Source organism: Frieseomelitta varia, unplaced genomic scaffold (assembly GCF_011392965.1).
Source record: "Frieseomelitta varia isolate USP_RPSP 00005682 unplaced genomic scaffold, Fvar_1.2 scaffold_192, whole genome shotgun sequence".
Lineage (NCBI taxonomy): Eukaryota > Metazoa > Arthropoda > Insecta > Hymenoptera > Apidae > Frieseomelitta > Frieseomelitta varia.
The window spans coordinates 389,237-400,959 of NW_025109661.1; the positions used below are offsets into that span (position 1 = coordinate 389,237).

The window sequence follows — 11,723 nt, forward strand, 5'->3', positions numbered from 1 at the left end:
AAAAAAAAAAAGAAAAGAAAAATATTTTCAGGACTCGAGAAAAAGAATGGAAATACGTGTGTTTCAAACGATCATTGTTCCAAATGCTCGGATTCAAGGGGAAAAAAATTGGACCGTTCAACACGCACAAGCGGTTGCTAACCAACAAAATTTGAAAATTTCGGCTTAGTGTTTACCATAACTGCGAACGATTAGTAACGCGAACCGTTCGCCATATAAACACGGAATTACGCCGCAACCGGCTTGTTTTTGATTACGAAGAGACAACGATTATGTTATTAAATATACTCGTTACGGTGTAACCACACAGCTGCTTTCGTCTTACAATTAAATATTATTATTTATTTAGAACGAACAATATATTTTTGGCGTATAATCGTTGGCGATGGTTTCCACAATGGTTTCGTCAATTTCGATATTTAATTTTGCGCGGTCCGCGCCGCTCTCCGACTTTCGCAGGAACCGAGAAGTAGCTAAATCGAATTTTAAGAAAGCGTCTGTGACGCAAGGTTACGCGCTAGATATTCAATTAACGCCATTTCTCGTTTTTGTTGGGTTTCAGCTAACAAAGTGACCGGGACTGTAAAGTGGTTCAACGTGAAGAGCGGGTACGGATTCATCAACAGGTTAGTAACGATCTACCGTTTTTCTTGTGTGTATTCTGTTTCTTCTCTTTGTCGTTTCTCTCTTCGATCAGACCAAAAACGTCACAAATTCGGGATTTTTTTTGGAGAAACTTGGAACTTGGAGTAAATGAAACATCTCCAGCGCTGATTCACTTCGCGTCGCCGGCTTGTTTCGAGTACGTGGTTCAACCAATTACGTTCGTTCGTCCACGGTTCTTTATCTTTCGCTATTTCTAGCATTCTCCTATCCGCTTCCCCACCTCGGGCCATCGTACCTCCACCTGACCCCACTCCATCCCACCCCATGCCTCTTTTTCTTTCCTAGTTCCTTTTCATTCTCTTGCTTCCCTTCTTCGCACCGTGAAGTTCCGTAATATACCGTGATACACATATACATGCATGCATACAGGTATAACGGATGCGCTATACGTTTGGATAGTAGCCAAAGCAGCAGCAGCAGCGTCCGTTTCCGCACGACATTACGGATTTTCGTTACGTTGCCTATTTCTTCAACTTAATTCACCATAGTGTTTCCCGTTTTCACCGTTTTAGTGCCGCGGGCTATTCAAAAAATCGTGTCGGATAGTGCCATGCGGCGCGATAGCGCTTCCTTGAAAAATGCCAAGCAAACGTGTTTTGAATATATAAATATATAAAATATAGAATATAAATATATAAATATATAAAATGTAGAATATAGATTATAAATATATAAATATATAAAATATAGAATATAGAATATAAATATATAAATATATAAAATATAGAAAATTATAAATTGGTAATTTTGAGTGCTTAGGTGGGTCTAAGTGTTGAATAATGCCGTGCTGCGCGATAGCGCTTCCTTGATGTAACTATGTAGAAGTATCCAAATAAAAGGAAATAGAGTGAAAACTATTTATACCTATCTATGCGCGTGGTTTAAGTTCAATTGGAAAGAAAGTAATTAGGGGAGGAAACTTCAATGTGACTAACGACGATGGCGCTATAATCGAAACGGAGAGCATTGTACATACATTGAGCGTGGCACTAAAATGGTCAGGTTGGAAGAAAGAGAATTTTTCGAAAAAGATTTGCCACCAATTGCCACCGTTCATTCGCACTGTTGTTCGTGCCGTTTGTGCCGATCCAATGGTATCGTTTCACGGTGGTAGAGGAAAACAGTTCGTGTCTGTACACCCATTGGATCGTACACGGAGATACTTGCCACTCGATCCATGAGTTCTCAGACGCACAAGAGAAATTTCTGTCGAATTACAAATTACGACATTCTCGTCCCTCTTACACGTCCTTCGATCATTGAACGACTTGTTTGATCTGTTTTAGGAACGACACCAAGGAGGATGTATTTGTTCATCAAGTAAGTATATAGTACATTTACTTACCGACACATACAAATTGTACTTGGAGTATGCGAATGATTGTTGATCACTTGATAATTGATAATTTTCCACGTCCACAGTCAGCCATCGTAAAGAACAATCCAAGGAAGGCTGTGCGCAGTGTCGGTGACGGCGAGGTGGTCGAATTTGACGTAGTAATAGGTGAGAAGGGTCATGAAGCGGCCAACGTTACCGGTCCATCCGGGGAAGCAGTAAAAGGTTCGCCTTATGCTGCCGATAAGCGACGCGGATATCGCGGAGGTCACTGGTACATCAGTCAAAGACGTGGGAACACTCGAACTCAACGTAGACCTCGGGAAGGTCAGGACGGTTACGAAACCGGTGAGAGAAACTGTTGTCATTTTATATTTCCGTCCATCCGAACCTAATGGAGATACACACGATAATGACGAGTGTAATTCGCAGGCGAGGGTAAGACCGGAGACGAAACGAACACCGGCGAGGGAGGCGGACAGCAGCGACGTTACAGAGTTCGACGACAATACGACGGCTACTATCGTGGCTCGCGCCGTTCTGGTCCGTCGGCGCAACAACAAGGGGACAACTCCGGCGAAGGTGGCGAGCAAGGTGGCGAGATCGGCGACGGAAGTGTACCACGCGGCGGTGGCCGCGGACGCGGAGGACCATCTCGCCGTTACTTCCGCCGTAATTTCCGCGGAGGAAGAGGTGGCGGACCTCCGCGTCGTCCTCGTAGCCAGGACGGCCAAGTAAAAGTCCGTAACGATTACCTTCTTCTCACTTAACTTGATCTGTTTCTCTGTCTCGACTTTTCCTGTACGTGGACATTCAACCTATCCCTCGTCAGTCTTTGCTTTCTATCGCTCCACGCAGCGTATTAAAATTACTCTACTCGTGTCTCTATCGTCGTTTCTCTCAGTGCCTCTACTCTGCTGTATTTTTGCTAAAAATCGGCTCAAGAATCTTGCATCACGTCACGGAATATTCTCTCCGATTGTAACAAACCCCGTTCTTCGTCTAGCGTTCTTCATCTAGCCTAGCAACTGACGATTCTGCATGGTAGTTTCTGTTTGTCGACTTTAGTAGTCGTCGTCACTGCCATTGTCGGCGACCCGATTAAAAAATTCCTTTTAATTTCCCCATCAGTTACTTCGTGACGAACTCGCGTTAGACTTACAATCATGCGATATGTTACAAGAACCGTTCAATGTGCTATCGCTATCGTTCCCTTTAAACTTACGTATATCGGATCGTCTTTTTTCACCTGTAAAGAACGATTGTTTGGATAAAAATGATCATTTGGATCGATTGGGAAGTTATAGCGCATTGTCCGTTTCTCAAATCTTTAGTTCTTCATTGTACGATACACTTGTAAATACTCACATCGTCATCAACGGATCGCACACATTACGTGTTTTCTCTGCTCCTTGAATTTTTATTTTATTTGTATTCTCTCTCAAGTTTGGTTGTTTCTACATTTTCCCCTCCTTTTTATCTATACTTGTTCATCTGTTTATATATCTATCTATCTACTTTTTTATCTATCTGTCTGTCTGTCTGTCTCTGTATCTATCTATTTATCTATTTGTCTGTCTGTCTGTCTGTCTGTTTGTTTGTCTGTCTGTCGGTCGGTTTGTCCATCTATTCACCTATTTATTTGTCTACGTATATACAAGTACATGTACCGTCTCTTTTCCCTTTTTCGTTAGTTCCCTGTTCGTAACGTTGTCACAACCACAAGAATTCACAGAAATGTCGCGACTGTTCGGTCCGTTGACGAATCTTTGGCGTAGCGCTTAGCACACACTATTGCACGTATCTTTTTGTACTCTTTTCAGTCGGAGCAGAAGTCGGATGCACCTAAAGATAAGGATGCACCTGCCGCTGTCCCTGCTCCACAGGTAACGTGGCTTTATTTTTCTCTGTTCCTCGCTTCGTATTCCTCCGATCATACATACATCGCTGTACGTTTTCCTTCCCTTACACTTTTTTCTTTCTTTCTTTCTTTCTTTTTTTCTTTCTTTCTTCCTTTCTTCTATCTTTTTACATTTTACACCTTGGGATTAGTTATTTCCCGATATATCAATAGTTCTGATCCCCTTTTTCAGCGTGGACTTTCTGTTTACGCGTCTCGATGCTTTCCACCGCGTTCTCTTCGTCGTAAGATTATTTCCGCTGGGTGGCGTGACCCTTCTCGTTCAAACTTTGTACGTTTGGTTTGCAGGAAAGCCAGCCGGTCCAGAACACCACCACTGAAAGCACCGCTTAACCAAGAGTAATGGTACCACTACAACAAAAACACTCCTTTTAATATATAACACCAACACCCGTTATACAACACCGAAGCAACAGCAACGGCAACAACAGCAACAGCAACCGCAGCAGCAACAATATAACATAACAAATGAAAAATGTTAAAAAAAAAACAAAAAAAAAAAAAAAAAAAAAAAGCAAAAAAAAAAAAAAGCAAAAAGGAAAAAAAAGAAGCGAAACAAAAAAAATGCAAGAAGTGAAAAGAAATTGCGAAACACCGCTCCACACTCTCCCCGGCAGACGAAGAAGATCAAGAAGCGTGTGTCCAGTCCACGGCTGCCGGAATTAGTTGGTAGAATACGCTGGATGGAAAAGCCTCGTCGCGAAGGAGAAAGAGACACGACCGTGAATCGGCTACGAGCGAACAAACCCTCGAGTTAGACTTATCGCCGTGCACCATCACTGTTTTGTACATTATATTTCTCTGTGAGAAGTAACAAATTTCCGATTTTGCATAAAAATCTCAAATCAGTTGTGTTGGAATTGAAGCGATATTTCGGGACGGAAAACGCATGATCGAAAGAGAGAGAGAGAGAGAGAAAGAGAGTAAGTGTGTGTGTGTGTGTGTGTGTGTGAGAGAGAGAAAGAGAGAGAGAGAGCGCCAGGATGTGAGTTAGGTAGCACTTGTCTTTCGCGAACATTAGAATTAAACGGAACGGCGGTAAGTCGCGTACTTGGAAGTATTTTTCGTTCGACGACGGTGAAGAAAATGGAGAAGGAATTATTCGCGATTGCGACGCAACGAATTTTCGGTGTGCGCCAAGCTTCTACAGCTTGAAAAACAAGTGGATAGTCGTCCCGATCGTGAAAGGAAACAACGAAAAGAAAAAAAAAAGAGGGAAAAGAAGAAACACGGTGATGGGCTACAATACGAATTCGAATAGGCGAAAGTGGTATTTTTGTTCTTGTTTTTGCGTATTCATTGTTTCATACGTTTTAATTTTTCTTCAACGAAAAGCATTCGATCGTTTTACGTGTATATACACATATATATATATATATATATATATATACATGCATGTATACATATGTACATATGTACGTATGCACATGCATATACAAGTGTGCATATACATGCGTGCTCAGATAGGTCATATATGCGTATATGTATATGTGCGTATGTATATAACTCTCTGTGTATTTGAGTTCAACGCGATGCTCGCAAAGTTTTTCTCTTGTCCGTGTCTCTACATATGTAATCGGTAAATGCGTGCCTTCCCTCCACCCTACCGGCCGGATATCACACTTTGAATGTCGTTAGCACGCGCGCGTGCGCCCTTGTGATCGCGCCAGCTTCAATCGTTTCCCGTTTCTCTCGAAATTAGTTCGTTCCTTTTTTTTCTCCTTTTTTTTTTTTTTTTTTTTTTTTTTTTGTCGAGGTGATTAACGAAGCAGCAAGCACCCGGAGCACTTGTTCGTATCTCGCGCAAACTGGCTTATGTCGCTCGGCTCCGGGGGAAAATGTCGAGAACGGGAGCAAGCGGGAGAGATAATTCCGCGCGCGTTTTTTCGCGAAATTCCCGGCGGAAATTTCATTTTCCCGCCAGTTTCGTGGAACTCGGCGCTGTGCGGCGCGGCGAGTGTTGCCGCGGCGTCTAGCTTCGTTTGGAGAAGTTTGAGGCAACGAGAATTGAAAAAGTTGCGGCCTGTCGAGGCTACGAGGGATTTTAATAATTCGCGAGGTCGACGGCGAGGACGAACCAAATAAAACGGAAAGTGAACGAAAGAACCGTTCCAGATGCGGTGAGCCTGGAATAGAAAGAAATCAAAAGTTAGCGGACGCGCCGACCCTCTCTACCCAACCGTCTTCCATTTTCCCGGCGTGACGCGTGAAACAAGCGGCGAATCGTCTCTGCACGAGTTCGGAAACTACGTGGGCGATGAAAGAATTCGCATTTCCGGGATATACGTGCTGTCCTGGCCTGCTGTAAATATACGAAAAGCTAAAAAAAAAAAAGAAAAAAGAGAGTGAGAGAGAGAGAGAGAAAAAAGAGAACGACCGAAGAGGGGAAAAAACTACAAAAAGGAGAGAACGATGGACGAGTTTCGACGAGTAATTGATGTATCTATTCGCTTGGATACCCGTTCAAAGTGCTTGATATCGTAGAGCGGTGACCGACGTATCGCGAAAATTCAATTGGTCTCGCGTTTTCGAATCGCCATCGCTAGTATTCACTAAAANTTTTTTTTTTTTTTTTTTTTTTTTTCTACGTGATTGAAGCGCATTATTCGATTCGTTTGGAAAATCAGTCGTCCGTCGTGTCGCTTTTGTCTCTTCGGTCCCCGGTTGGTTCGTATTACCGCTTTTGTTACGCATTGCATCGCGACGCGGTTTCAAAAATCTCGTGAAATTGTCTGTCTGATTGCGTGATTCAGCGACTTGGAAAAACAAAAGAAAAGAAAGTCGATGCGACTTACCTTTTACGATCGATCGTATCTAAAGACGCGATCGGTGCCCCAGGAGGGTACAGTCCTCGAAAGGTGTATTTATCCGACGATAAACAACGAGATATATGTCACGCGTTACGCGTTTACAGGGAAATCGGATCAATTTTCCCCGCAGTCTTCGGGCAATGTTTCGACGAGTTCGACGATCGTGACGATCGTTTATCGTTCGTCGAACCCCTCCTGAAGATTTCGGGTATTTCCTCTCGATTGACAATGATGCAAGCCAGCAATTTGTCAGTGAGCGAATGAAAACAAGCACGAATGGGTGAATGAGAAAGAGAGAGAAAGGAAAAATGAGCGAATGAGAGAGTGATAGAGATGAAAGAGGAAGAGAGAGAGAGAGAGAGAGAGAGAGGATCAAAGATTTATACGATTTTGCATGAAAAACGAAACAATTTTTTAAATTTTAGTTTGTAGTTTTTATCGTCGGAAAATAAAATGTACAATTTTCTTTCCAAACGTTTCAATGTTCAACACACACGGCAAATTCGTTGCGCCAGATTTTTCGTTTTATTTCAAACAAACAGGCAAAAAGGTATCTTTTAGTTTTTCCTTTTTTTTTTTTTTTTTTTCTCTGTCTCTGTTTGTGTCTGCGCCTCGTCGTAATAACCTTGGTTTGGTCATATTTATATATCTTGCGATCTTTGGTAAAAAAAAAAAAAAGAAAAAAAAGGCCTTGCGTACGTTAGCCGTTTGGAGTGCATTTTTTTTTTTCTTTTTCTTTTTATTTGCAACAGAGCTTGGAACGGCGAAACACGATCGGGAGGAATGAGAGCGACGAAACAGAGAGGCGCGTGTGTGTGTGCGCGTGTGTGTGCCTGCGTGCGTGCGAATTAGAGAGAGAAACGTAGAGCGTAAAAAATGGGAAATATGCGACGACTGATCTCGTGTTCCTTCGCGGTGAATGATCGAGAACGAGAGCCATGGGATCGGGGAAGATGATGATGGGTAGTTGGTCGGTTCGTCGTCGGTTCGCCGTCAGTTTCGTCGATTATACACGCTGTTTCTCGCGCGGGCGATCGAGGACACATTGTCGCGAGACGCGAACTACCGACAAAAGACGAAGAGAGGAGACGAAGAGCGTGGAGAAAGAGGAAGCGAGATCCTTGAAACGTTTTGTATGCGGGGGGAGGGGGGGGGAAAGAACGATGCATGTGTTGCAAAGTGAATTACAAGTATCGGAATTTAAAAAAAAGAAAAAGAAAAAAAAAAGAAGCGAAGAGAGGTGAAGAGTGGAAGAAGAACCGCGCGCGCGCGATGTACCGATGCTAGGCAAACTAACGCAAGGCGGAAAAAAGAAAAAAAAAAAAAGAGATCGGTAGGTCGGAAGACTCGGCTGGCGGTGGTGGTCTCTCGAACGATCAGCGTCAATCCGTCTCGACGCGCCGTCTTCGCGTTTCCACCGGCTCTGCTATGCACGACACAAACAAACAAAGAAACAAACACGTGTACTCGTGGGCGCCAGGTTTCGAAAAATCGCGTTCGTTCCTCGAAGGGGACGAGAACGAGAGGACCCGCGCGCCGTAGCGGCTCGCGCGTGTCACTCACGTTGTCGCGACAGTCAATTAGTTTTAATTCAGCTTTTCGCGCGAGGAGCGATCGCAGTGGCGGAGAGAATCGTCCCGGATGAGCGCGGGACGGAACGGACGAAGGAAAGAAAGAGAAAGTGGGAAAAAAAACGAATCGGGGGAACGCGTTCTTTTTTTTTTTTTNCGTCTCTCAAGGTGAAAAAAAGTAGTCATCTATTCGCAGGTAAAGAAAAGAAAAAAAGAAAAAAAAAAAAAGAAAAAGAGAAAAAGAGGAGTCGTAAATATTTCGCCGGCGCGCGCGTCCCACGCGTCGTCATCGTCGTCATCGTCGTCATCGCCGCTCGATCGAAACCATTCCGGCGATCCATCCTGCTCCTCCTCCTCCTATTAATTTCCCACCTCGACCCTTATCCCTGTCTTCTACCCTCGTCCTCATCCTCGTCCTCGTCCTTATCCTTATCTCTCTCTCACTCTCTATTTTTATCTCTGCTTCCACATTTTTTCTCCCTTTCCTTGTCCGGTTTCCGATCCACGCATTCCTTGATCCACATTCTCATTTCCTCAACCATCGTCACCCGATCCTCGAAAACCAGTGAATTTTGTACCGAAATGCGAAACTTGGAAAAGCTACTTTCATATACGGAATTTAATTTTTTCACGAAACATGTGCATTATAAAAAATAAATGCCAAAAAAATCGCAAAACCGACAAATAACCCAGAGGTCGCACGTTTGTTACCGATTGTCCCCCCAGGTTACTTCCCAGATGCTTCCCAGCTTCTTCACCGTGTATATCTTCACGCCGTACGATTCCAGATTTCAGATCTTCTCGAGAAGCCAAGGAGAAGAAGAAGCAGCAGCCGTGCTCCTCGATGCGAATGTTGACCAGGGGGTGGGCGATGGTCGGCGATACGTTTGATCGGCTGTGTTGGACGATTCGTTTTGGGGAGGAACCACGCAGGGTGTGAGAGAAAGAAAATCGGCAAATCAGGGGGAAATTTCCGGCCGATAGACGTTGCCCTCTTGCGCCATGCAGGCGCTCGCCGCGATTTCGGCCAAGTGGGTGTCTTTGTGGGGTGGCGAGGCGATTCGATGGAACTTGGCCGCCGCCTCCAACAACAGGTTCAACGCTCTCTCCGGTTCGTGCTGTTCCATTACGTCGATTCCCTCGGCGTACAGCCGCTCGCACTCGCGGACACGCTCGAGCCTCTCCCGCAGGTGAACTCTTCGTCGGCAGGAGGAGCAGACGATCGAACCGTCCGACTCTGCCGTCGGGGGTCGATGCAGCTTCAAGCATCCCTCGGTCGGGCATCTGCGATCAAAAGCTAGTTCTTCTCTGCTTCTTGTACGTAGTACAACGGCACAGCACTCCTGCCCTTTTTTACAGCTATGCAGGACGATTCGCGTAACTCGCCCTCGCTGAAATAAACTTTCAAATCGTGCCTCTAATGAAATATTGTTTCATTGACAAAAGGTAGGATGCGTTTATCAATTTTCTGTGGGTTTCGAAATTTTCCAAAGTCTATCTTTTCTTATTTCTTTCCGTTGTCCTAAATCGAAATTAAATTCCAAGTGAAAGAGAGTATCGAGCCGAACGTAAACCTGAAACTATACAACTTTTGTATTAAACAATTTTTCATTGGACGCACAACTTTGAAAGTTATCTCAGGTGTGTACAGTGAAGAGCGTGACTGTACCAACAACGATGGAAATAATTAAAGTTGATGTAACTTTGCAAAAAAAGATTATGTAGCAGTCTGCTTCGGTTTCATTTTAAACAGCGAAGCTTCTACTTTGATAGTAAAGCTTGTTTCTTTCGAAGATGATTTTACATCGCGTAGCATATTTCTCGAAAGTCGTCAGAATTCAAATGCGTGTAAAAATATTACAAATTTTCTTCTCGGGTGAGCTAGACCATCGTTTTGAAGATTGCAGTTTCACAATGATTCCTTAAAACTTTCTACAATTTCTTCTTTATTGTTTCATTGGATATCGAATGTTAGGGGTTAAACGGGGACAAAAATTCGAAAATCCCCAATATTTCAAATTCAATAGAATGGCGAATATTGTAAAAAGTTTCAATCTCCAATGGAACCATGATAGATTCAGTCATGAGAAAAATTTTTCAATGCTTTCACACGCGTTCAGATTCTTACGATTTTTCGAGAAGAACGTCTCACTCGCCGCGCGATGTCGAAAATCATTTTCGAAAGGAACAAATTCACGGCCTGTCGAGGTACAAGCTTCGAAAACGAGGCTTTAAAATGAGATTTTTAAGTGGATCGTTACACGATCCATTTTTCACAAAGTTGTATCAGTTGAAATTATCGACGATTTTTCATTGTCACTGGTACAGTTATGCTCTTCGCTGTATTACGTAAACGCCTGTGTCATGTACGTGCGCACACGTAACAACCGGGACACGTACTTCAGTCTGACGATGTCGTTGGTCAAAGTCTCGAAGCGTGGCCAGTCCTCGCGGCAGGCGGTACACTCGCAACGAAACCAATACCTTCCGGCAAGAGTTCTCTGCCGTTCGTGCAGGCTTTGCTTCGTGAATATCGGCCCGTAGTTTTCAGCGACCACGTCTCCTGGACGGAGGCTGCGAGTCGCCCGAATCACTATGGATCGGCCGACGAAGTACCTGCGGGAAAAGCGAAATCGTAGATCGGTTCAATTCAGAAAAATCGGTGAATCGACAGTTAACCGTTTCGCTACAGCGAGCGATTATATTTTTCATGCTTCGTATCTTTTCTTCTTTTCCTGTGCAGATTTAAAATCGCGATATCGTATTTTGCACATACGCGTCACATGCGTAAATATTAAAACTATTTTTATGCGTTCTACAGGGCACCGTAATAAATGAAGGTAGTATTGAAACATTTAGAAACATTCTAAAATTGCGTGTTTCCATTAACCTGTTGCGCTGGAGAATTTTTTTTTCCAAATTACAATATTTTTTCAATTATAAGTATATTGAAATGTAACCCAGCTAAAACAAACGCTGTTTATTACTTCTTAATAATTTCTATCCAGTGATATCGTACCGACGAGCTCAAAAGAAAAAGAAAACGACGAATTTTATTGTGTACGGTTCAGTCACTCGTTATGGTCCGCAATCAGCTGCCAGCACAACTAGTTAACCTCTTGGGTTGGAATTACGTACGTTGAGAATTTTTTTGTCTCAAAGTTGCAATAGTTTCTCAGATTTAAGTATAGTTAAGTATAACTCAGGTAAAAACAAAAAATTTATTACTTCTCCATAATTTCTATCCAGTGATATACCGGCGAGTTCAAAAAGAAAGCGACTAGTTATTGTACGGTTCGGTCACTCGTTACGGTCCGCAATTAGCTGCCAGCGCAAGTGATTAACCTCTTGGGCTGGAATGACGTGCCACGCACGTTAAGAATTTTTTGTCTCAAAGTTGCAATATTTTCTTAGTTTTA

General features: G+C 43.4%; 2 protein-coding genes across 4 annotated transcripts in view; one reads left to right on the forward strand and one right to left on the reverse strand.

Annotated features, from left to right (window-relative positions):
* The window catches only part of LOC122526798 (Y-box-binding protein 1), a 6,703-nt gene extending 1,618 nt beyond the window's left edge, over positions 1-5,085 (forward strand). The window contains exons 2-8 of one of the 2 annotated variants that reach the window (XM_043650338.1): positions 563-626; positions 1,953-1,986; positions 2,089-2,350; positions 2,435-2,742; positions 3,826-3,888; positions 4,212-4,437; positions 4,472-5,085. In XM_043650338.1, the coding sequence (XP_043506273.1) occupies positions 563-626; positions 1,953-1,986; positions 2,089-2,350; positions 2,435-2,742; positions 3,826-3,888; positions 4,212-4,256 (776 nt within the window). In that variant the 3' untranslated portion in view covers positions 4,257-4,437; positions 4,472-5,085. The remainder of the gene's footprint in view (positions 1-562; positions 627-1,952; positions 1,987-2,088; positions 2,351-2,434; positions 2,743-3,825; positions 3,889-4,211; positions 4,438-4,471) is intronic. The other variant, XM_043650339.1, reaches the window with a different exon arrangement.
* A 3,669-nt stretch (positions 5,086-8,754) lies between these two features.
* The window catches only part of LOC122526792 (SET and MYND domain-containing protein 4-like), a 9,527-nt gene continuing 6,558 nt past the window's right edge, over positions 8,755-11,723 (reverse strand). The window contains exons 8-9 of one of the 2 annotated variants that reach the window (XM_043650323.1): positions 10,705-10,920; positions 8,755-9,588 (exon numbers count right to left, since the gene is read on the reverse strand). In XM_043650323.1, the coding sequence (XP_043506258.1) occupies positions 9,264-9,588; positions 10,705-10,920 (541 nt within the window). In that variant the 3' untranslated portion in view covers positions 8,755-9,263. Of the gene's footprint in view, positions 9,592-10,704; positions 10,921-11,723 lie in introns of both variants that reach the window. The other variant, XM_043650324.1, reaches the window with a different exon arrangement.